The following is a 23955-nucleotide window of genomic DNA, read 5'->3' as shown; positions in this document are numbered from 1 at the left end:
CATGCTACAAAAACAGCTACACAGCTCCCAAACACCAAAATGGGCTGATTCTACATTGTATAATAAATAATCTGATGGGTATTTTGAGCTAAAACTTTACAGACACAATCTGGAGACAACAAAGGCTTATCTTACATCTCGTAAAAGGGGTAAAATAGGTGTCCTTTAACTAAGTCCTGTTATTCTGTCTTGTATAAACAAAACCATGTTAATGGGCGTCATATGAGCAGCAAAGCAGATGAATGAAAAGGATGTTGAAGAAAATTACAATTTTAGTGGTAACCCATGCGTTTCGGTAGAGCAAAGTATGAACACCTTGATTTTGTGTGATTTCCTACATCTGATGTCAAATGCCTGTTTGGCATTTGTAGGTCTGTAGCTGTGGTTAGTTGGATCACAAAACACATGGTTTATATTCCACTTCAAGTTTTGAGCTTGGGATTAGATTTTTTTTTAGATCAGCAACATATTAGCATTTTTAAAAAGAGGAGAAAATTAATATTTGCTTTCTAATTTGTTGTAATATAATGATTTCCACAATAATATTGTTCTCTGTTATTGAAAAAGGTCAAACAAGTACAATATCAAATTGCGTTTCTTTTGTGTGATTAACATTAATAATTGAATATGTTATTCATTTGATTTATTTGATTTTGTTTATGTTCACTTAAGACACAACAAAATATATTCACATGAATTACAAATATTATTAAATGATTCTGATCATTTAAATGCAATATCCCACCAAACAGACTTAAGGGTATATTCACACACTTCAGGTGTGTATATAATGTATTTATATAAATAAACTTTATTTTCAAGCATCAGTATTCTGCACAATATAGATTCAAATGTATAGCCTGGCTCAATGTAATGCCATTTTCTAGCAGCACATTGCTGTTTTGTCTACCACTGTTCTTCCATCGTAATTATTTTTATAGGGAAGCCTAAATGTTCATATACAGTTGAAGACAAAATGATTAGCTCTCCTGTGGAATTTTCGTTTCTTAGTTCTGTTTAGCAAAGAGATTTTTTCAACACATTTTTAAACATGATAGTTTTAATAATTATTTTCTGATTTTGTCTTTGCCATGATATATACTATTTCACTAGCTATTTTATTTATTATTAAATATATTATTAAAGTGCACTTAAGGCTTAAATATGCTAATTAGGTTACCTTAGCAGATCTATTAATTAGTATATAAATAATAATAATGACCTTAAAATTATTTTATTCTAGCCAAACTAAAAGAAATAAATATAAATATAAAAAACAATAGAAAATACTGTAAACATTTCCTTGCTCTGTTAAACATTGCTTGGGAAAGATATAAAAAAATATATTGTATTAACCCCCAGTATTACTTCAAGGTTTTCCAACCGAGTAGTTCAATGAGTGAAATGAGTTTCTCTTTACTTCTGGAAGTGCTTGAAAGTAGTCAAGTTCCCTAATAAAAGCGTATTAACCGTTGTCCACACAAACACATCCCTATATAAGGTGCAAATGTGCCCTAAGGTGTTGCTTGATTCAGATGTGTTTCATGCTTTACTGTAATGTGTGTTTGTTTCTACATACAGCTAAGGCAGATGTTTTATAAGCAGCAGGAGGAGATCCGAAAGATGAGGGAGCTGCTGAATCAGAAGGATGTCCGGATAAAACAGCTAGAACTGGAGATCAAAAATGTGAGGAACTCACAAGCTCCTCTTTGAGAGATACTGTAGTACATCACCACACTGTAAACGCCTTGTCTGCTTCACTAACATTGACTTAAGAACTTTCTGCCTGGTGAATTTTGCTGTAGAGATGCGGTCACTGATGCTTGGCAAAATTGTTAACAAGAATCCATGCGATTGGGAGTGAAGAAGTTTACATTGCAGATTTCACTTGTTGTTTTGGTTCAAGCTGTCCAACAGAAAAACTGCTTGACTACAATATTGACAATGGACCTTCTAGCCTGTGAAATTTAGTGAAAATTTGGCCAATGTGACTGCACCTTAGGGAAACATGTGGGCTACATTCCCATTTCTAACATCTCTACATGGAACGTCATTCCTTGTATGCACATTTTGTGCACATAAATACTGTACAACCTCCGTGGAAGTTTTTTTTTTTTTTTTTACACTTAAGCACTATGCAAAAATTTTTATTTTCAGTTGTGATCTTACTTTTTTTTAAATGTATTTTTGTTTGTTTGTTTGTTTGTTTGTTTGTTTGTTTGTTTGTTTGAAAAAATGGCCTAAATGATGTGTTTATGGTATAGAAATTAGGTTATTTGAGTTTATTCTTAAATATGATTGTAACACGAGAATGTTCTTTTCAATTCATTTTCTATTTAAATTCTGTGAATCAAAAGATTTTGATAACAATAATGCACCTGAGACCTAATTGGAAATTTAAATTGTAACTATGCCTCACATTTGAGATTTTTGCTCTGTGTTCAAATGTAGTTAAAAGAGTTTACGAAATCCCAGCATGCACTGGTGAGGCACTATGGCTGGGATCACACAATGTCAAGTCATGTAACCAAACTGTGAACTGCCAAACTCATCAAAATGCATGAATCTACTACTGTATTACAATGGTTTACCATGTTTCAGGCAAAACATTTAGGTTTGGCCAGTTTAAAACATTCTCCTAATAGGAGCTCTTGGTTCACAAATTTGGAAAAGCCATATTTTTTAGAAATGATTTTAATAATGTTTTGTTTACATGAGGACTTGTACGTTCACACATCAGAATATAGAATAAGATGTTAAATATGCTATTTTAAGTGTTGTTGCTCAAATATTTGCTTATTTACTAAATGTTGTTCAAACACCCTTGATTTCAGTCTCTTCTTTTTGATTCCTAAAATAAAGTCATTTTGTCAGTGAGATTTATAGTACAGTATACCTACATTAGGGTTTTGTTAACTATGAAAAAAACGCAAACAATTCTTCAGTATATATTTACTTTAGTTTGTTCATGCATTTACTTCTACAGCATTTATTAATTACTCATTCATTCATTTTCTTTTCGGCATAGTCCCTTTATTAATCCGGGGTCCCCACAGCGGAATGAACCACCAACTTATCCAGCACATGTTTTACGCAGCGAATGCACTTCCGGTGCAACCCATCTCTGGGAAACATCCATAAACACTCACTCACTCACACTCATACACTACGGCTAATTTAGCCTTCTCAATTCACCTGTACCACATGTCTTTGGACTGTGGAGGAAACTGGAGCACCTGGAGAAAACCCACGCGAACGCAGGGAGAACATGCAAACTCCACACAGAAACGCCAACTGATCGAGCCAAGGCTTAAACCAGCGACCTTCTTGCTGTGAGGCGACAGCACTACCTACTGCGCCACTGCGTCGCCCATTTATTAATTATCCAATGTTAATTCATTTAAATTCAGTTACAAATTTTGTTAGCAGCCGTATCTGTTTACATTACATTGTAAAGTGTAGTAGGTTGAATTCATATAGGAAACTGATTGCCTTACATTTATCAATAAACTCATCATTTTGAATTGCGAAAACTTGAAAAAATTATATCAGTATTTGTAACTTATTATTATTATTATTATTATTATAACTTATTACTTAGAATTTGTGACTCCGGTTTCATAAGTAAAGTCTGCTATTTACATTTTGTAACGTGAACAAACAACGGTAGATAGATAGATAGATAGACAGACAGACAGACAGACAGACAGACAGACAGACAGACAGACAGACAGACAGATAGATAGATAGATAGATAGATAGATAGATACTTTTAAAAGTTCTTTTCATTAAAATAACATATACTTCTTAAAGGGATACTGCCCCCAAAAATGAAAATGTACTCATAGTGGTTCAGAATCAAACCTTCATGTGTTTCATTCTTCTGCTGAACACAAAGCTGAATCTGTAACACTGAATAGCTTGTTTTTCCTATATTTATGGTTACCAGTTTTCAGCTTTCTAAATATCTTTTAAGTGCTACCTCCTGGGGCTCAAAGTTTTATCATATACACTTTTTAAAACTTATAATAGCTTTTGATTAGTTTTGGCCGTTGTGATATGGTCTTCACTGGTTTCTTTTATCATGTCAAGTGGTCAAATTTAGATTGTCTTAGAAAACAGGATTTCCTTCATGATTAAACATCTCGTCCAATTATCACTTAATTGGACTCTTCGCAACATGCCAGCAACACATCTTAGATTTTGTGCCAGTAGTTTTTTTTGTTTTTTTTTGTTTTAGTGCCTCTTGACGACTTGATGAGGGCCTGGCTGAATCTTTTCAAAGCTTTGACATTTGACAACAAACTTGATGCACCTCGTCAATTTGGAAACAGCGCCTTCTTTTGGTCACAATGATAAAAACCTGGAAATCATGCTGTATTCGTGCAGTTTCTTCTATTTATATAATAACTCGTTGATCCTTCATGGGGCGTCTTCCGACTTTAAGCAGTCTGCCAAGCCAGTTTTACGCACCTGTTGCTAAAGCGTCCGTTAGTTGGAATGAAAGATATATGGCCAAATAATACGTTTCAAGTCAACACTTCCACATTGTTATTAAATGTCCTATTCATTGATATACTTTTAAATGTGTTTAGCTAAATATAAAAGCTAAGGTAATGTATCAGAAAATGAGATTAGATATAGGCTATACACACTATTTCAGATAGACAAAAGCCTAATTGCAAATTAATTTAGATTAATTTAATTAGAAAAAAATTAAAACACATAGATGGATAGCGCAATGATTAATTGTAGCCTAGTTATACGTTTTCATATAGAGATATGCATTTTGTTATATTGTTTATATATAAAGTTGCATTCCGAAAAAAACTAAATTAAATGCAGTGTGGTTTGCAATGCTATTGACTACAATACAGCTGCAGAACCTTTAGACCAAACACTCCACTCCTTTCTAGAGTTTTAAGGACCATTTAGCTACCTGACGAACAAAAACCAGACAGCATTTGAATTTTAAAAAAATAAAACATTTATTTATAGGCAACAATATCAGATTGCCAGTTATTTTCTTTAAATGATGCTGAATCCTGCATCAAATTCTTCACGCTTACTGAAAAATAAACATTACATTATATACATGTATATATTATTGGCATTTTATGTTATCTGGACCGATGTAAAACATCAAAATATATTTTTCAATATTTGATTTATGATTTAAGGATTTTATGAATTGTATCTCGCAGGATATATATATATATATATATATATATATATATATATATATATATATATATATATATATATATATGACTTTATACAGTTTTAACATTTAGAAACAGCTGCCAGAATGAAAGATTGGCATGCGATCTTGGTCTCACCTCAACAAGACTTGTCTTAATTCTTACTTAATTAGCCATCCAACCTTAATCATCAAAGTTACTAGTGCTATTGAGAAAAATGTTTGAGAAAACATGAACCATTTTCAAACTGACAGAAAATTGTTACGGCAATTGTTATACAGCAAGTATATATATATATATATATATATATATATATCAAAATAGATTGTTTTAATTCAGTTTGTAAACACAATGACTTATTTTGTTCCAAGTTTGTTTTATTTTCTATGTATTGTTTTGAATCCTGAGATACACCTTAGTCTACTTCATACATTCCTTACATAGGACAGACAGGAATGAATAAATTAGGAATTGTCCATATCAAACTTCAGCATTCCATCTAGAAAATTCCTTTTAGTAATTTTTTTAATAGATTTGTAAGAGGAAATGGACTGCCTCAGTGTTCCAATATCAGGCGTGAAGTTTAATTTTAAAAAGTTAAAAATGTTTAGTAACTGCTCCTAATCACTAGAGCATGGTCTTAATTTATACTGCGCCTTCCAGCAGCATTACTTTTTTTGTTCCTGTTTATTTTTCTTAAGACCAAAAGTCTAAAAAAAAATCTCAAAAAAACAAAAAACAAATTTACGATTTAAAAAAAAAAAAAAAAAAAAAAAAAAAAACTGCCAATGGACAAAATGAAACAACAGGTAAGTCATTTTCATTCCCGTTACTTTTTTTTTTCTGTAAATGTCAAATTACGGTTATATTTTTCATTGGTTTATTGAAACTATGAAGATGAATGACCAAACTCACAAATAATCTTACCCTGAAGCTACAATGCACATGTATGATATATTCATCAAATCAGCCAGAAACTGTAACATGTATAGGCATTCACACTTTTTTTTTTTTTTAACTTCATCACATGACCTTTCCTCCTTCTTAAAACATTACTCGTTGTTACAATGGGTGTGCTCTTCTCAAAATCTTCAAGACAAGTTAACACACTGAATATTTAGACTCATGGTTAAAATATGAATGTTATGTTACCTTAGCCCTGGAATCCTCTGTAACCGATTTTAAAAAAAAAAAAAAAAAAACTAAATTTGCATAAGTTTAGTACATTTCTAAAAAAAAAAAACAAAAAAAAAAAAAAACAGCAGCAACAACTCCGGGTGTATTTGATTGGTTGGGAAATTAAATTAGAAAGAAAAAAAAAAAAACAAACAAAAAAAAACAGTAGCATAAAAATAATCAGTTTGAATGTACATCTGATGAATAATGACTACTTTCCTACTGCCCTGCAACTTTAAAGATGCAAATTACTGTCCTCAACCTCTTGTTGTCAGCCTTCAAACAAACTAAGAAAAATGACAGAGAAATAGGAGAGCGAGCAAAGCACAAAATGTTATTTTATTTACAAAGTTTTTGTCTTACAGAAAGTAAAAATGTAGCTACAACCTTGATTTGTGCCACAGGCTGCCACACTAAAATGATGGCCCGCTTGTCACACAGTTGCTATAGCAATCTGGGAAATTTGGAACAAAAACTAAATGGGTAGGAAAAGATCAACAAAAGAAAAAAGAAGAGGAAAAAAACACTTTCAACAAAATATTAAAAGCACAGACCCAAAACTAAATAGCAGTCCCCAAAGTCCCCAGAGGTTTGGAAACACAAACGGGCAGGGGATTGACAGTGGACTTGTGGAATGCTGAGAAAGCCAGTGATCCAGAAGGCTTTCTTTCAGCTCGTAGGCTCCATATGAACAGCTCCACCCGTCCGGTACAGTCTTGCCCCCACAGGGAGCTTAGCTTTTGCTTGGGTAATGGGGGAGTCGTGGAGGGGTAGGAAAGTTGATGGGACAGCAGAGTTGGTGGAAAAAAAAAAGGACAGGGAAGGGTTGGTAACAGAGTTGTTCATTGGCTCTTAATCATCCTCCTCATCATCCTCGTCGTCTTCATCATCTGCTTCTCGTTTTCTCTTCTCACCCTTTGCTCCTTGCTCTTCTTCTGAGCAAAGCAAAATATTAATTGTTTACAAACCAAAGGGACCAAATTCAAGTCATTAGATCAAAAACATAACTCACCTTCATCATCGTCGTCATCATCATCCTCTTCATCATCTTCTACTTCTCCATCCTGACCAAAGTCTTCCTCCTGTCATCAACAAAGCGTTGGAGTTAAATCTACCTTTAAGCCTCCAAATACACAACACACAAAAGTGAACTCGTACCTCATCCTCTCCACTACCATCCTCGTCATCCTCCTCTCCTTCAACCTCATCTTCATCATCATCCTCATCTTCCTCTTCGTCAAAATCCTCCTCCTCTCCATCCTCCTCGTCCTCATCTTCTCCTTCTGTGTTTAAAATGATATTAATGAACATCTGCAACCTAAAAAAACTGCTGGTAAACTAAACCTGTCTCTTTGACTAACCCTCGTCATCGTCGTCGTCCACACCATCGACCTCTCCGTCAGAGTCAGATGCCTCTCGGTCATCCAGATCGTAGCCGTCCAGATACGTGAGCTGTGGAAGGAGCTTAAAAACGCTTTCCCGGTAGTCGTTCAGGTTTGTGACTTCACAATTGAAAAGGTCAAGACTCTTCAGATGGTCCAGTTTTTTCTGCCATAGAGAACAGATTCATCACAGAACTGTACAACCTCCACTTTGTGTTGATTAATCAATTCTTGTTGGGGAAAGCTCATGTTTTGTACAAAGTTCATACAAAAATTAAAGTCTCACAAACGTTAAAGTTACATCATTTACTCCATTTTTAAAAGATATTTTAAGAAATGTCAGTTGTGTAACTAATTGTACACAAAATAATTGAAGATTACCAATTATTTGGTTTAAATAAAGGTTCAAATAAAGTCAGTCAGTCAGTTTGGAACAACATGAGGGGGATTTTCTATTTTGGGTGAAGTCACTGTAACTCTGTAAAACCTGATATGAATTAACAGTACGTCCAATAATACGTAAATGGAGTATGTAAAGATAAAAAAAAAAAAAGAATTGTTAAATCTTATTTATTTTTTTAAGGATCAAAGCTCTGTGTGTAGATAGACATTTTAGAATGGGTCAATTGATACAGACAATCAAGTAAACTACAAGATGTTTCAATCTATTGTGTTTCTTTAAATATTTCAAACTTTTAAAAATGTATTCTAACATTTACTAATAAAGAAAGTCATTAAAACTATTGCAGCAAACAGACACTTGTAGGTCCAAATAAAAAAATCAGATGAAAGGGATGCTGAACATTGTGCACATCACATTTCATATAAAACTGTACATGATAATTTAGAGAAATGTTTCAGCTGTGAGTTAAGTTAAGCTGCAAATTTCAATGTGTAAAACCATAAGCTAGTTTGAAAAGGAAGCATGTACAAACCAATGGTTCCAATGTGCTGATGTCTTTCAGTTTGTTGCCGCTTAAGTTTAGATGTGTGAGATTGGGGAGTTTTTCAGCTAAAACGTCAAGGCCACCAGAGATTCTGTTGTCGCTGAGTTCCAACTGAAAATTACAATACATCCATATCAAAACACATAACATTGTGCACATATTTGAAAGACTAAACAATGAGAAAACTGCTTTAAGTTACCTTTTTAAGTTTTCCGAGTTTAGGAAGGTTGGATACTGAGAGCAGACCAACATTTATCAAACTTAGAAATTCAAGATTTACAAATTCTGCTGTAAGGCCTTCAATTTTCCCTTCATTAGATCTGCAGTTGTCGAGGACAAGTTCTCGTACCTAGATTAAACACATATAGTACGAATTACAAATAATAAAATACTGTTATGCAATATTAACAGGTTTCACCTGTAATAACAATAACAATCATGATTCAAATCAATAAAAAATTTGAATGTGACTTTTCCAAAAGGAGCGTTGGACACGTTGGCCATCATAAGCAAACTCTAATGAAGGTGGCAAACTATGCAGTTTTTTTCTATTTTTTGTTTCTTAACCAAACAAAACTAATAACAACCTTTATAAACACATTAGTCTTAAAGTGTGGTGGGGATTTTGACATTGTGAGTGGCCGCATGAGTCTTGGATGAGACTAGTCTACAAGAAACTAACATGAAAACCACTGAAGGCTGTTTGTTAAGCGGTTGTTGCTGCTGCTGCTGTTGTTGTATGGCCCTATGGCTCAGACTGTCGCAGCGAGTCGCCAATGAGAAAACGGCAGATTACACGCCGACAGCCAGACAACATGGACATATATCCGAAAGACACCGCCGTCTTTTGTTTAATTTTGTTTGACAAACTACAAATGGAGGGCATTTAGGAGCTCGTGTAAGATGGAAACGATATGTCGATGGCGTACTCCTGCAGCGAAAGACGAAGACAGAGCGGAAATTAGTGAGACAAAAATGGAGTTTCTTTCTCTCATGACAACATGGCGCCTCCTTGGATAGCTTGTGTTGCTGATAAACTACATATTAAACAAAAATCAAACGCTGCGTTTGAAAAACGTACTATATGCTTCCGGCTATTAGAACAATATTTTACGCGATGTTTAGTGGATTTTAGAACTGACCAAACATTTGTACCGGTTTGTCATATCAAGCTAGCACATATAACGTTAGCTTCTTTTTACTCAGTTGCTGTTTTGGTCAATACAAATGTTATGCTATACTGTAGATCATTAAGACGTTTAAAAACAAGCAAAGCGATTATTTATAGAGAATAATGCTTAGTGTGATCGGTAGTGGCGCGTGGGAAGTAATGGCGGGAATCGGCGTCTCGCAACAGCGAGTAACAATTTAACGAATAAAACTAAACAATGGATTTTTAATGACTAATGCATGCGTTTATAGCACACGTTTTAAGGTTATTTTGGAGCATCTCCAGTCAGTCTGAAATCTAAACTTTTGAAAAAGAAAAAATAATTAGTTTATTCATGTAATCGACAACCATGGGTACCCTTTAGAATACAATTCATAACGCGACTCTATCTTAGTCAGATTACATTTTCAACTTTATTTTTAATCGGCTTTCTGGTTATTTCTATTTCTAGTTTAAAGAATACATACGCTGTAACGTTAGAGCGATAGAGACCGAAATGTGACAGTATTTATGAAAACGTGTTAGCGTATGTTTATCTTAACAGAATATCTGATTTATTACTTTAGCTTTTAAGTGCCTGTAATAAAGGGCGCCTCATGTTAGCAACAAACATGGCCACCGCGGCGAAATAAACCATCCCATCCATATCCTACCACGCCGACGTTAAAATAAGCAGATATGAAGCATAAAAAGAATACACGTAACATATCCAGCGTGGGGGGCTTAGAATACTGCAATAATGCCTTCATTTAGCTTTCCAAACTAACATTGATGAGTATAGCTTACTCAGACTGGCTCCTTTCATAACAAAAACGATACGAATAAACATTAATGCAGTAGATGTACACGCAGTACTTTCTCGTTTAACTCTGTACCAGGGGTTTTACACCCATGTGCTTACCATTAAACTACACACGGGTCCGTGGAAGTAGAAAGTAGCAAGGCTAGCATGGGTGAGCACAAAACTAAAGGTTTGCCTCAAAATTACTCACATCAGATGGTGTCCTGTTCCTCAGCTCCAAATGAATCCTCTTTTTCATGTCCATTTCGTCCCTCAAAAGTTGGACTCTTCCCTCTTGGGTTCTGGAGGTATTTCTGTTCAGCCCAAAAGGTAGAAAGATGCCTTAATGGAGGGAGAATATGGGACTGTATAATGATCTGAGCCCAGCGCCAAGTTACTCTGGGAGAGCAGAAACCATGGAGGGAAACGGCGCTGAAACTAATATATACTCAACAGCGCCATCTCTGGCCAAGCGCCCCCACTGCAGTCGAGTATAAGATCAAACACTGCTGCATTACAGTATGTGACATGAAAAGTTTGTCTTAATTTGATACTTTGATACTATTATTACTTTTTACTGTTATTGGCTGTAAAGATCCACATACAGTTCTATTTAATGTCATTTAATGACTTATGAATAAAAAAGTGTTGGGCTTTAAATTTTACATAATTGTAGGGACCTTGAGTCATACACAGAACTCTTATGACTTTTTTTTTAATTGAGGGTTGAAAAAACCCCACTGTGTGGTTAAGTTGTGCACATTGAAATAAATCAATCACTCTGTGCATTATAATGCGTCAGTGTCATTAAATTGCAGTCAGCCAATTTGTTATTTTAATAATAATAATGTTTAGTTTCATTAAAGAAATATGTATTGATGTATTGTTAAAGGAACACTCTCCTTCCATCAACCCTATGAACATTTAAAATACATATTTTAATACTTAATTCAGAATTTTTAATTATATGTTAATAATAAATTGTGTTCTGGAAATCAAAGGTAGTATCACTGAGTATAACTTGTAGTTTGTATTGAGAGTTTAAAGTCTTCTAAAGTATTTTTTTTTTAAATTATGTACTTTATTTACTGTTATATACTGAGCCAAACAGAATATGACGATTTTATTGTTACAAAGAAACTTGTAATCTTCAACAAGTTGCCAGGAGAGGGCATCATTTTGTTTTTGTTTTTTCTCTACATTGTCTCATCATTCAGGTCTTTCATATCCTTCAGTACAGTGAGGTAAAAAATTAATAACAAGATCATGAAGCAATTTTAAGCATAAGCAAAATAAGGCTGAAAAAAACCCAACAGCGAACCAGTTGTTAAAAACTACATTTATGTAATATTTAAGGGGGAAAGATAACTACATATGAACAAGCTATGACCAAAAAAAAAAAAGAGAAATTTTGAAATTTAAAGGTTAAAAATAGCACAAATGCACAGAACTATGAGAACCCCTAACACAGTTTTAGCATGCGTTGTATGCCAACATGATAAGAGCTTTGTAATTGTTGTGTCAGCCGTTTTATTATTAAGTCCAATGATCTACACAGTTGTAAAATGGCCAAAGAATGAGCCTGTTTTGCACAGTTTCCAGACATTGTTCTTTATTCCAGTGCCCCAGGATAAAAAAAACTCAAAATAAACAGCAAAACATGACCAGATTTAAAAGTCAAACCCATTCCATGACTTTTCTGACTACTGCAATCTTCGAACATTTACTTCATCCTACAAAGAACTGGAGGCTTTTTCTTCACAAAGAATAATGCAGTATCCCACATACAGGCTTTCCGCTGCTCTGCGCCTGCCCGGCTATTAAAATGCTGTTCGGTGTTAGTGTTATTTTGGATGATAGTGAAGGTAACCACATTATAGCACTGGAAATTCAGAAAGCTACCATTTAACTTTAATAAAATTCAATTGAAATTAATGGAGTTATTTAGAATCAAATAAACAATTTCATTTACAAAAAATGCTTAAAATTTCATTAATTAAGTGTAGAACTGTCTATCTACATGGCGGGAGAGCAGTCCCGATCTCAATGTGTTATGACATGATTGTGAACACACCCAGAATGTGAGCAACTGCGATAACATGGTTATGGCAGGAGCAGGACTTTTACTATACTTTTGAGTATTCAAATAACATGGAAATTCAGAATGCAGAAACAACTTTAATGTTAGCCTTTTTAAAATTCATTTTTCAAAACAGATTTATTGTGGGTGAATCGTTTTAATTTTTAACTGTGTGTTAAGACTTGTGTGTAAAGCAAAAGTTTGTGCTGTATTCATTCATTTGTGAATAATCTTATATATTAAGTATGTGTTATATGAGATCTATGGATCATGTTTAGTGAAAACATTACAAAAAAAAAAAAACGGATTATTAATGTGTACAAGACAATGTTAGAAGAATGTTAAGAGAACATTCCCTGAAATTATTATCCTATAGAAAACCCTAATGGTTAATCAATTTTACCCAAAATATTCTGGCCATAGATATGCTTACATAGATGGCACACTCAGCAACTCCAGGGCTCTTGATGTGTCCAAAGTGTTTTCACTAACAGCAAAAAGCAGCAGCTATTTCTGAAATCAGTACTTTCTTATTGTACTAAAGTGAAATACAGTATATAAAAATAGTCAATTCTTCAGTATTGGAAAAACAGTAAGAGTACTTTGATCACTTACTGCTTCCGTATGCTGAAGTGTGCATGGACATGTTACTATCTCATTATGTTGTGGGACAGGATTTCTGAATGACAGAAAATTGATATAACTGATGGCAATAACATGGCATCCAGAATTAATTTTTACCACTCTAATACTATAGCAAAAAGGTCAAATTCAATTATAGCACCTACTCGAACATTATGTGATTGAACATTTGATTTCAACATAATTTTTTTTTTCCAAGATCCCTCATTATTGCTAAGCATTTTTTTGTAAAAAAAAAAAAATCATTTGTTGTAAGTTACCACCTTATTGTTTTGTTTTAATCTAGCAAAGTCCTTTGCTTAAGTCTATTACAGACACACAGTCAACTTGATCTTGAGTGATCACAAGCGGAATCTGGCATTCTATTATGGTGGACATCTTACATATTGGGTTTTACACACAGAACTGCCAAAGAGCAAAGTATATAAATAAATCTATGGTCCTGAAAAAAACACACCTGTGGATTGACATTTGACTTCTTGTACATCCTGGACTTTTGATTTTAGAGTCAACAGTAACTGTCCATTTTTAAAAACCTAATCAGGAGAACCCTCCTGAACTCCTGTAATATATAAATGACTTTATATCACAGTCACATACAGACCTTAATGATTTGTTATAATTTATCAATATTAATCTAGCTCAATCTACATTATTTTTAACCCAATGCTAACCTTTAGTGATTTTATTTTCTGCCGATCATTTAGCTACATGTTTGCTTACGGCCCTTGACCAAGTCAAGAATAGCGGTCATCTCTCATGACGACAGACAAACAGTCAGATAAATGTACAGGCAGCCAGCACCATGACCTCCTTTTTTCACTTTCTTCTGTGAGTATTGTGCCAAGTCCTCCACCTTTGCAAATAAGATAAGAGCACAACTGCAAGAACTCTCCCAGCACCACGGTAATGTTTAACCAGATAATTATTCTCTTAGCTCCATGAATGTAAGCGGGCAGTTTTTTTTTTCCAGCACTGTCATTTCAATTCTTCATATTCATGTGACAGGACTACAAAATGGAAGACCCGTTGGAGAAAGAGATCCCACCAACTGAAGTAAAAGATTCAGATGAAGGTATGACTTTTAAACCTTAACATTAAACGTCAATCACTTTTTAAGATCAGCTTGACCTTAGTTTATTAAATTGTTTCATTACGGTTTGTGTAATGTTGACAGTTGAGGAAACCACAATGAAGAAAACTTTTAAGAGTAGTTTTACAATCTGTAAGAGTGCCTTATAGTTTCATTTGTATGTAGTACATGTTTATTTTTTGTTAATTGCGATAATGAAATATTTGAAATGTTCTTTAAAATAGATCCTGATTGTATACACAGTAGGCATGGGCCGATATAAGATTCTGACGGCATAATAACCTTGGATAATAATATCACGGTTTCACGGTATTGTTAATACTGCTCTAATTTATATTCTTTTTGAATGTCTCGGTAAAAAACAACAATTTTTTTTCCCCCCCTTGAACACAATATATTTTATTTTGAGAAACTTTTATAATATTTTGGAGCAGTAAACATATCAGGCTAAATAATTCCAATGAATCATTGACTTCTGCTGTCTTCATTAGTTTCAAAAACACTGATTTCATTACAGTTTAAAACGGCATCTTTGGATATCTTCTCTGCTGGAGATACTGCTGTCCTAAAAAACGTAAAACAAAATCTTACACATACCGTAGGGACGGTATAGCAGACAATTTTAGCAGTTTTAAAACCTTGACTTTTCCAAACCATGGTATAACTTGAAAACTGTTATCGTCCAATGCCTAATACACACACCCACACACACACGCACACACACACAATCTTCATTTTGTGTGAAACATGCATTAAACGCCCTGTTTTTCCATTTAGCTTAGCTAATGCTACAAAGTAAACTGCAAACCAGCAAAGGGCTGAGTGATTTGTTTGTTTGCTAGGAGGAATTCGGCGGCGACTCAGAGACAGAGACCTGTTGAAGAAACGAAAAGCAGAGGCAGAGGAAAAAGCAACCAACCAGTGGGTTTATGGGTAAAGATAGAGTTAAACGAGGCCAATAAAAGCACTGGAATGGCTACTGAGCCGTGATGATTTATTTTTCAATTCATGTGACATTGTGATACTGTGATGCACCATGCATATATGTGGTGTAGTCATTCATTTCTCCTAACATTGACTGCAGGGCACAGAGCATTAAAAGAGTCAAAAAGAGGACCACTACTGGCACTCCTGGAAGGAAAGGTCGACCAAGAAAAGAACCAATAGTTATTCCAGAAGACCTTGGTCTGGTTCAGGAAGTGGATCCTTCTCCCACCACACTTCCTGTCACAGAACCTGAATTGCCCACAATAGCAGCGATAGAGCCTTTGCAACCAGATGAGCCACAACCAGAACTGGTGCCTGTGGAAGCAATAAGTGAAAAACCTCAAGAAGAGTTTTTGATTGAGGATCTGGGGCCAGACGAGGAGGAAGACATGCCTCAAAAAAGCCTGGTTATCGTTACAGGTATTTGCCGAAACATCTTTTTCATGAATGGTCTCCAATAATTTCTGGGTGATTCACATCAAAACAAATGATTGTCCATTGTATTTTTAGGAGATGACGAGAAGCCATATAATGATGTGCCTGAACAGAGCCAAATCGCAATGCCAATGTTTGCTCCAGCACCTGATTCTTCTCAACCGGATAACATAAGCCTTACTGAGAATTTACTTTTCTGAGCACCTCCTTTCTATGGAAACAATAGCATTGTGGCTAACTCATTTAATACATTTTATCTCAAAGGATTTAAAAACCTGAAACAAGAACAAATGTATATTTATTCAAATTCTTAATGTTTTCATGTACATATGCCACTAGTTATTACTTACTAGTCAAATACAAACATTAACTAGATATATTGTTTGTTAGTTGTTACTTTACGGTACTTTTGTGCCCCCTAGTGATTGTAAATTGCAAAGTAATATTTGCCTCCATTGCAAATAATCTTTGTTTAGATTGTGTTTGTATAACTGACTATTTTACAATAAATAAATTTTATATTTTGTCCTTGTCTACAGTAATTTCTTTACTGGATTACAAAGCTGTCCTCCAACAAGAATCAGTTTCATTTGCGGTTAAGAAATTCAGTACTTCACTAGAAACTTATTCAGCAAAAACTCAAATGCATTTATTAATAATAATTACAACAATACACAGACTATATAAAGAAGAAAACAAATATTAGTATTATGAACTCCAGGTAATAGTTTTAAACCCTTTTTAAATGCAGGCACACTTATTAGAGAAAGTAGCCAATAATGTAAATAACAAAAATGGTTTTAACATTTATTTAATAATGATGGATTTTTGTCATTTTATGTTGCTACTCATGGACAAACACAAAATTGTCACCAATAAGATGAAATAAAGGGATAGTTTACCAAAATATAAAACTTCTGTCATCATTTATCCTTATCTCATTCTAAACCTGTGACCGTGTGTATGGAAGATATAATGAAAAAAATGTTTTGAGGTTTTGTGTTGTTTGTATTCCAAACATTTAAAAATTCTTAAACCAACCTTTTCAGTGAAGTCAAAATTAAGTTTTTCTTTATGACAAACTAATTACTAGATGATTTTATACTTATACATACATATATATATATACATATATATACATATATATATACATATATATACATATATATATATATATATATATATATATATATATATATATATATGTGTTTTTTTTTTTTTTTTTTTTTAATTATTACTATTTTTTTAACTAGATTATTTTGCTTGTTTAGGTGAAACTCATGTAAGTTTTACTTGTTTTTTTTACACAAGACAATTGTTTTTACTAGTCTAGAATTTTGGAAACTGTATGTAACTGTTATTTAAAAAATGAAAGTAATAGGTTTGTAATGACACAAGCGTGAGTAAATCATATACTTTTTTTGCTCATTTTTATCAAAAATGCATGAATTGAACAAACCTCACACAGCATTTGTGGGTTCTGAGCTCTGCACTGGTTTGACTCTAACAACTTCAGCAAAACCATCTCCAAACCAGCAGGTGATGTCCGCTGTATCTAAGGTGAAGAAGAACAGGCGGTCTTGACAACGTGTGCGACGATACACCGATCTGGGATCAGCTGACAGAATGCCAATGATGGCTGCAACTGCTTCATCTGGTCCTTTCAAGAACTGGAACCTTGGTCTTGTGCCATCTGTTAAATAAAATAAAAAATAAAAAAATCAATCAGGAAAATGACAACTGTATTTATTAGTAAAACTCTAAAGAAACACTTTTTTGAAAATAGGCTCATTTTACAAGTCACCTAGAATGAAACGGTTGAATTCAGCTATTTTTAAATTCATTCAGCCAATCGTCAGGTCTGGTGGAAGCACTTTTAGCTTAGCATAAATCATTAAATCAGATTAGACTATTAGCATCTTGCTCAAAAAATAAAGTCAATCAAGGAACTGCAGAAGGGCAATGCTATAATGCAGTGTCTGAAAATAGTTCACAGCTGGGTAACTATGTGATAGCACTATATAATATCATTGTACCTGCTGCAGCCAAAGTTATTTGATTATCTCTTTATTAAATGAGAGTATAGTTACTAGCCATATTGGTCATATTTCATTTTGTCAATGTAACCACACAAGAGTCAAACGTTAGATGAGAAAATGATCAAAACTCTTCAATGATTTATGCTAAGCTAAGCTAAAAATGCTGCCACCAGACCTGGAGATCATCTGAATGGTTTCAAAAACTATAAAACTAAACTTTAACTCCAGGGGAGTTGTAAAATGAGTCTATTCCCCCCAAAATTGGGGTGTTCCTTTAAGAATTAGAAAGACGTAATACCAGTACTGTCGTGGGGAACAAACTCTTTGAGCTCTTTCTCAGCATTCCCAGTAAATCGCACATCAAGTTTGCTGATAGGAGGTGACCTGACCCAAGCAGCGATAGCACTGTAGTCGTCACATCCAAATTTAAGACTAGATGAAGTTAACGAGATTGTATCGTCTGAAGTCCCTTCAGAAGAATCTGTGTTTTTGTCCTTGGTTGAATTTTCAGTGAAAACATGCTGTTGTTTGAGATAATTTTTAACCTCTGCTAGAACATCAGTCTCACTGCTAGATCCAGGCTGCTCTGACTGAGAGAAATCTGAAGTAGAAACTGGACAAACCCTGACCTCTGAGGAAAGTTCAGATGACATCTCTGAGGTGTCTAATTCTTCATCTAGATCCCTCAAATGTGCCATGTGAGGGTTGGTGAATGATGATGTTTGTTCATTTTCACCGGTATCCTCGATCCTTGTTTAGGAGAATCATAGTCTGGAAGATATGGCTTGATGTCTAGGACAGGAGTTCCAGCAATAATATCAACCCCTGACAAGTGAAGTGTATCCCCTTTGGAAATAAAATGATAAATGATTACTATACCCAGCAGGTTAAATTCACTTTTTAAATCATTAATGATTATTTTCATCACAATCCCTTTTAATAATTTGATGCAATATTTAATTTTTTAATTATTTCATATGATTAATCATAATGAATTAGGCAACACGTGTTGGTACACGTGTACCATGAAAAAGGACAGTTCAACAAAAATAAATGTTGATGATCAATTAGCTGTTGGTTTTCACCGGTCAACAACATGGAAAAAATGCGATGCAAACTTGCTATGCAAGGGGACCAGAAACTATTTATTTTCAACTCTTTTAAAAGTACTTTCTTTTTTGTTCAACAGAATTCATAGAAAGAAATTCATACAGATATTGTACAACGTGGGGGTAATCAAATGTTAACAGAAATTCTTTATTTTTTTCTGGTGAGCAATCCCTTACATAAATAATTCTTTATACTTTCATTTGATAATAACACTGCACAACTGAAAACAGCAATTAAAAAAAAAAACTTCTTAACTAAAACTAATAAATATTATATAATACTTATTAGTTTAAATAATATTATATATATATATATGTGAATAAAAGTGCTAAGAAAAACCTAAATATGCTCAGAGCACATACCGGAGTATTAAGAAGTAAATAAAAAGCCAGTTTAACATATGAATAAATGTTATAATAAATCTTACTAAAACAACAATGCATAATAATCATCTACTGTTAGCAGTAGTAGAAAAATCCTCCTTTTATCCATGACAATATCATCTAAACATTTTAAATCTGAATCGGACATAACTAGGAATATATATAATTATTGAAAAAAAATACTATAAAATACAATTATATTCATTGACATGCCCTTTTTATTTTTTTTGTTCAAATGCAATTGTAAAAGTAGGAAACATCAACTAACATTTCAAATGCAAATCATTTTAAGGACTTGCAGACGTTGAGTCAGCCACAAGCTGAGATTATTTACACTCGTTTATTTACAAATGACGTTTAATGCTTAATTAAAATGAGTTTTTCACAATTCTTATTTTTAGTCAACCTAATTGTTTTAGTTTCAATCCACTTAAGTTTGTAATATTACGTTAATTTTTGTAGGGACAACATAAAGGAATTGGGTGGAACCAAGCATTTTTTTACAGTGTAGTCCAGCAAGCAAGGTACCTGTGATTCTTTCAAGCTTAGCCAATGTCAGTCCCAAAGCGTTGGCCTGTGGGGGCTACGGGTTGAATACACCCCCACCTTTTGACCATTCAGACGGGGCGGCTTAACTTTGGCTTTACAGCTCATTTGCCCATTCTTATGGAAGAGAAAAATGATCCTGAGAATGACAAAAAAAAAAACCAAACAAAAGGTTTCACTTCACATAAACGTGTTTCAATTGTCATTTATTAGGCCTGATCACTCGTCAGACCCATCAAGAAACATTACTGGGTAATGTTTAAATACACTTGTAATGGTTTTCTTTTGTTTTTGCATAATCAACAGTCTAACTACACACCATTATTATCATTGGTATTTGCCTTCTCCCACTAGTCCAGTCACCACAGAGGAAATTGCAATGAATCTAGCACAGGTTTTTGTGTGCTGGGACACACACTTTTTCCACATACTTCTAAGGTCTATTTAGCATATCTAATGCACCGGCGCACCCAGAGAAAACTCAGTCCATTCAACTACACCATACTACTATTTGTGGACAGTTTTATTGACACATTTGTATAATAAAAGCTTCAGTGAGTAATGCTAATGCCTTATTGATCTGATTGACCAAGCTACATAAATGAAAGCTAAATAAGAATATGTTAAATTATATGCAATATTTATCTATTTAAAATGGTGTTATTTAAACTCTTAGTTTTAAAATATCACAGAGATTTACTATTTGCATTTCATATATTAATTCCACTCCTAAATACTTACAGCATTTATTCATTCATTTAGTCATTTTATTTTCGGTTTAGTCCCTTTATTAATCTGGGGTTGCCACAGCGGAATAAACCGCCAACTTATCCAGCACGTTTTTACGCAGCGGATGCCCTTCCAGCTGCAACCCATCTCTGGGAAACATCCACACACACACACTCATTCACACTCATACACTACAGAAATTTAGCCTACCCAATTCACCTGTACCGCATGTCTTTGGACTGTGGGGGAAACCGGAGCACTAGGAGGAAACCCACGCGAACGCAGGGAGAACATGCAATCTCCACACAGAAACGCCAACTGACCCAGCAGAGGCTCAAACCAGTGACCTTCTTGCTGTGAGGCGACAGCACTACCTACTGCGTCACCCATACTTACAACAAATTATGTTTTACAGATGTTTATAATACATTTACACCACTCTAACCAGCGGGCATGTCCAATGTGGTGTTGAGCATTTCAAAACAGTGAATGATTTTGCAAAAAAACTAGTTTAAGTTTTCCCACCTTAGGTGAGCATACCTTAAAGGAAGCCTCATGTCGTACCAAACCTCGAAGACCTTTGTTCATCTTTAGAACCCAAATCAAAATATTTTAGATGAAATTCAAGAGCTCTGTAATCCTGCATACACAGCAACAGTCCCTAAACATTTAAAGCCTAGAAAAGCAACAAAAAGAATAAAAAAGCATTCCATATGACTTTAGTGGTTCAACTGTAATCAAACAAAGGTCCATGGACAGTTTTGTGCTCCCAAAATCTGTAATGATGGCTTTGTTCACCTTTGTCATTTCTTTCTCGTCAAACCATCAGGATACGTGTTTACTGTGGGGAATTAATGTATTGCCTTCAGAGTCACATGAAATGTTCTCGGATTTCATCTAAAATATCTGAATTTGTGTTTGGAAGATGAACGAAGGTATCATGGCATTTGAAAGACATGAGGGAGGGTAATGAATAACTGTCAAGATTGCTTCCCTTAAAAATAACTTATTTTAAAATGGTTACAGAATCTAATTATAACATTAGTATGCATTTCTGGATTTTGTAAATGGTGCGGGTCAACTAATCAGACAGACAGGAAATGACTTTCTCTTTCACCCAACTGTTTTAAAATACCCATAGATGGCCATTCTATACTGTGAAAGCAGTATACTCCTGAAATCATATTTGCTACACACCAGATATGTGAGTATTGTTCCAGCCCAACTAAGGAATGCTCAGGATTATTGAAGACTGATGGTTCAATCTTCAATCTGGCTCGTGAAGAACTGCATACAGTAGGCTGTCGTGGAGTTCCATTTTTCACTGCAAAACATGAACTAATATATCCGATCGGTACTGTCTGAATTCGCCCTGAAATAATCAAGAAAATCTCATTTTAGACACAGTTGACAAGGAAACAAGTCTGAGACTAAAGTGGCCCAAGTCTGAGGTTGTTTCCAACCTTTGAATTTCTTTCTGCTGTTGAACACAAAAGATGATATTTAAAAAATGTTGGAAACTTACAACCATTAACTTCCATAGTATTATATCCTTACAATGGATGTCAATGGTTACCATGTTTTCAGTCTTTTTCTAAATATTTCACTGTGTGTTCAACAGAAGAAAGAAATTCATTAAGCTTTGGAACTAGGGCTGCACATTAAATTGTTTCAGCATCGATATCGCAATGTGTGCATCTGCAATAGACTCATCACAAAGATATGCAATGTTAAATCTGGATTATAGTTGACCAGGAGCTACAGAATTACATTGAATCCCTGTAATTATAAGGAATGTATATGATTTATGCAACAACAACAACAACAACAAAAAGTTTTTCTTTTGTAGAATTTTTTCCTTGTTTCTAGTCCAAATATTGATTATTTAACAAGATAATTTAACTTACCCCACAGGCAGATAATTTACCTTGTTTTAAGGAAGAAAACTGAAGTTGAAAACAAGACAAGACAATATTTTTACCTGACCTAAGAATTTTGTTTAGACATTTTGGACAAGAAATAAGACAAAACAATATAAGAAACGCATTTTTTGTATTGTGATTCAATTCCTGTACCCCCAAATACTAAACTCTCTAGAAAACCACCAAATAGTACCATTCAAACTATCCTGTGAAAAAAATAGCTAAATCAGTTTTTACCAGTATCGTGCAGCCCTTATTGAGAAAATGTTCATTTTTGAACTATCCCTTCAACATGATAACAATATCTGAATGTGAAAATGGAGTCCTTTGCCCTTGACAGCTATTCAAATATAATTATAGAGTATAGTTGGATCATAAAGAGTAAAGAAGTTCTGCTACTCACATCAGGTACAGGGAACATTTAGCCTAACGTTACATAAGATGAATGTGCAGTCAACTGCTGCATCAAAAGTGAAGGCATTTCTTTTACCTTGCTCTAATAACTGATTCATTCCACTGGGGTTCTGAGACGGGCTTTTGCTCGTTGATTGAAATCTGTCATCGTGTTTCCTGCAGTCTGTCAATATGGACTGAAGAGATGACATCTGCTTCCTATGTGCTCGTATGGATCCATCCATCTGCTGTCTGTTTGTCCAACAAACAAACCATTAAATTAAGCATAACCACATAAGTTACGTGAAAGATTTTAGAACCTACCTGAGATTTTTAATCTCTCTTCTCATTACTGATGCTTGCTGTGTCAGTTTTGTGGCATGTTCAGCACAACTACACACTGGTGACGACATTTTTAGGCATTCCTTTGTACAAATGAAACTCTATCGGTTTTGTAATATATCCAAGAACAAACTGAATTCTTTATTACAGCTGCTTTGCTTTCACTTCAGTAAGAACACGTGTTTTGCTGTTGAGAAAAAAAAATGTGCTGGACGACTAAACACTTTCACAACATCAAACGGCTACTGTTGTCATATACCGCCATCTTCTGTTCACTGTGCGATCAACAGGGCCATGACTCTAAGCAAGCCGTAGTTACTCAGTTTTTGGTTAGACTAGTTTTTTTAATGCTGAAAGGCAAATAATAAAAAAAAAACATGTTTAAAACTGAAAAAAGTATATATATAAATAACTCACGGGTTTCAGTAAAATATTAATATTGAATTTCAAATATCAAAATCAATTTCAAATGTTGAATTTTTTTTAACTCTAAAACTTTTCTGAAACATTGTGTTGTTTCTGTTTTAATGCAAACAAAGCAAACAAAAAGCTGAAAACCAGCAATGACAACATTTTCATTTTAAATTAGGAGAAAA

At 34.2% G+C, this 23955-nt stretch overlaps 4 protein-coding genes across 7 annotated transcripts in view; 2 read left to right on the top strand and 2 right to left on the bottom strand.

Moving 5' to 3' along the window:
- The window catches only part of coro2aa (coronin 2Aa), a 45270-nt gene extending 43100 nt beyond the window's left edge, over positions 1 to 2170 (top strand). For both annotated transcript variants that reach the window (XM_056459146.1, XM_056459151.1), the window contains exon 12: positions 1582 to 2170. In XM_056459146.1, coding sequence (XP_056315121.1) covers positions 1582 to 1713 — 132 coding nt within the window. In that variant the 3' untranslated portion in view covers positions 1714 to 2170. The remainder of the gene's footprint in view (positions 1 to 1581) is intronic.
- A 4527-nt stretch (positions 2171 to 6697) lies between these two features.
- Positions 6698 to 11089, bottom strand: anp32b (acidic (leucine-rich) nuclear phosphoprotein 32 family, member B). Of its 2 annotated transcripts, none has more exons than XM_056459171.1 (7): positions 10870 to 11089; positions 8906 to 9055; positions 8695 to 8817; positions 7739 to 7925; positions 7536 to 7660; positions 7390 to 7459; positions 6698 to 7312 (listed from the first exon to the last, which is right to left on the bottom strand). In XM_056459171.1, exons 1-7 carry the CDS (start codon positions 10921 to 10923, stop codon positions 7230 to 7232), a joined length of 792 nt encoding a protein of 263 aa, XP_056315146.1. In that variant the 5' UTR covers positions 10924 to 11089; the 3' UTR covers positions 6698 to 7229. The 2 variants fall into 2 exon arrangements, with proteins under 2 accessions (XP_056315146.1, XP_056315153.1); XM_056459178.1 differs by having other exon boundaries at positions 6698 to 7309.
- Positions 11090 to 13998: 2909 nt separating this feature from the next.
- Positions 13999 to 16421, top strand: hemgn (hemogen). Of its 2 annotated transcripts, XM_056459190.1 has the most exons (5): positions 13999 to 14286; positions 14389 to 14455; positions 15316 to 15406; positions 15558 to 15880; positions 15971 to 16421. In XM_056459190.1, the coding sequence occupies exons 2-5, from the start codon at positions 14398 to 14400 to the stop codon at positions 16093 to 16095; spliced, it is 597 nt and encodes a 198-aa protein (XP_056315165.1). In that variant the 5' UTR covers positions 13999 to 14286; positions 14389 to 14397; the 3' UTR covers positions 16096 to 16421. The 2 variants fall into 2 exon arrangements, with proteins under 2 accessions (XP_056315165.1, XP_056315173.1); XM_056459198.1 differs by lacking the exon at positions 13999 to 14286 and having other exon boundaries at positions 14304 to 14455; positions 15316 to 15394.
- On the bottom strand, positions 15685 to 23541 carry LOC130230207 (tRNA (adenine(37)-N6)-methyltransferase-like). Its single transcript, XM_056459161.1, is given in 9 exon segments — positions 15685 to 15775; positions 17355 to 17588; positions 18233 to 18691; positions 18694 to 18780; positions 19956 to 19997; positions 20000 to 20112; positions 21900 to 22074; positions 23115 to 23269; positions 23342 to 23541. Coding segments are annotated over 8 exon segments (1353 nt in total). The 5' UTR covers positions 23431 to 23541; the 3' UTR covers positions 15685 to 15775; position 17355.
- Positions 23542 to 23955: the final 414 nt, after the last annotated feature.

The sequence above is a fragment of the Danio aesculapii genome, chromosome 1 (genome assembly GCF_903798145.1).
Source record: "Danio aesculapii chromosome 1, fDanAes4.1, whole genome shotgun sequence".
Classification (NCBI taxonomy): Eukaryota; Metazoa; Chordata; class Actinopteri; order Cypriniformes; family Danionidae; genus Danio; species Danio aesculapii.
The sequence above is the reverse complement of the archived record's forward strand: the minus strand, read 5'-3'. Positions and strand labels throughout refer to the sequence as shown.

Excerpts from the sequence above, each read along its gene's own strand:
- anp32b (XM_056459171.1), bottom strand. The coding sequence starts at position 10,923 with ATGGACATGAAAAAGAGGATTCATTTGGAGCTGAGGAACAGGACACCA. Across the intron at positions 7,926-8,694 it reads TCAGCACATTGGAACCATTG|AAAAAACTGGACCATCTGAA; the intron begins GTTTGTACATGC and ends TCTCTATGGCAG. Across the intron at positions 7,313-7,389 it reads TGATGACGACGATGATGAAG|AAGAAGAGCAAGGAGCAAAG; the intron begins GTGAGTTATGTT and ends TGCTTTGCTCAG.
- hemgn (XM_056459190.1), top strand. The coding sequence starts at position 14,398 with ATGGAAGACCCGTTGGAGAAAGAGATCCCACCAACTGAAGTAAAAGAT. Across the intron at positions 15,407-15,557 it reads ACCAACCAGTGGGTTTATGG|GGCACAGAGCATTAAAAGAG; the intron begins GTAAAGATAGAG and ends CATTGACTGCAG. Across the intron at positions 15,881-15,970 it reads AAGCCTGGTTATCGTTACAG|GAGATGACGAGAAGCCATAT; the intron begins GTATTTGCCGAA and ends TTGTATTTTTAG.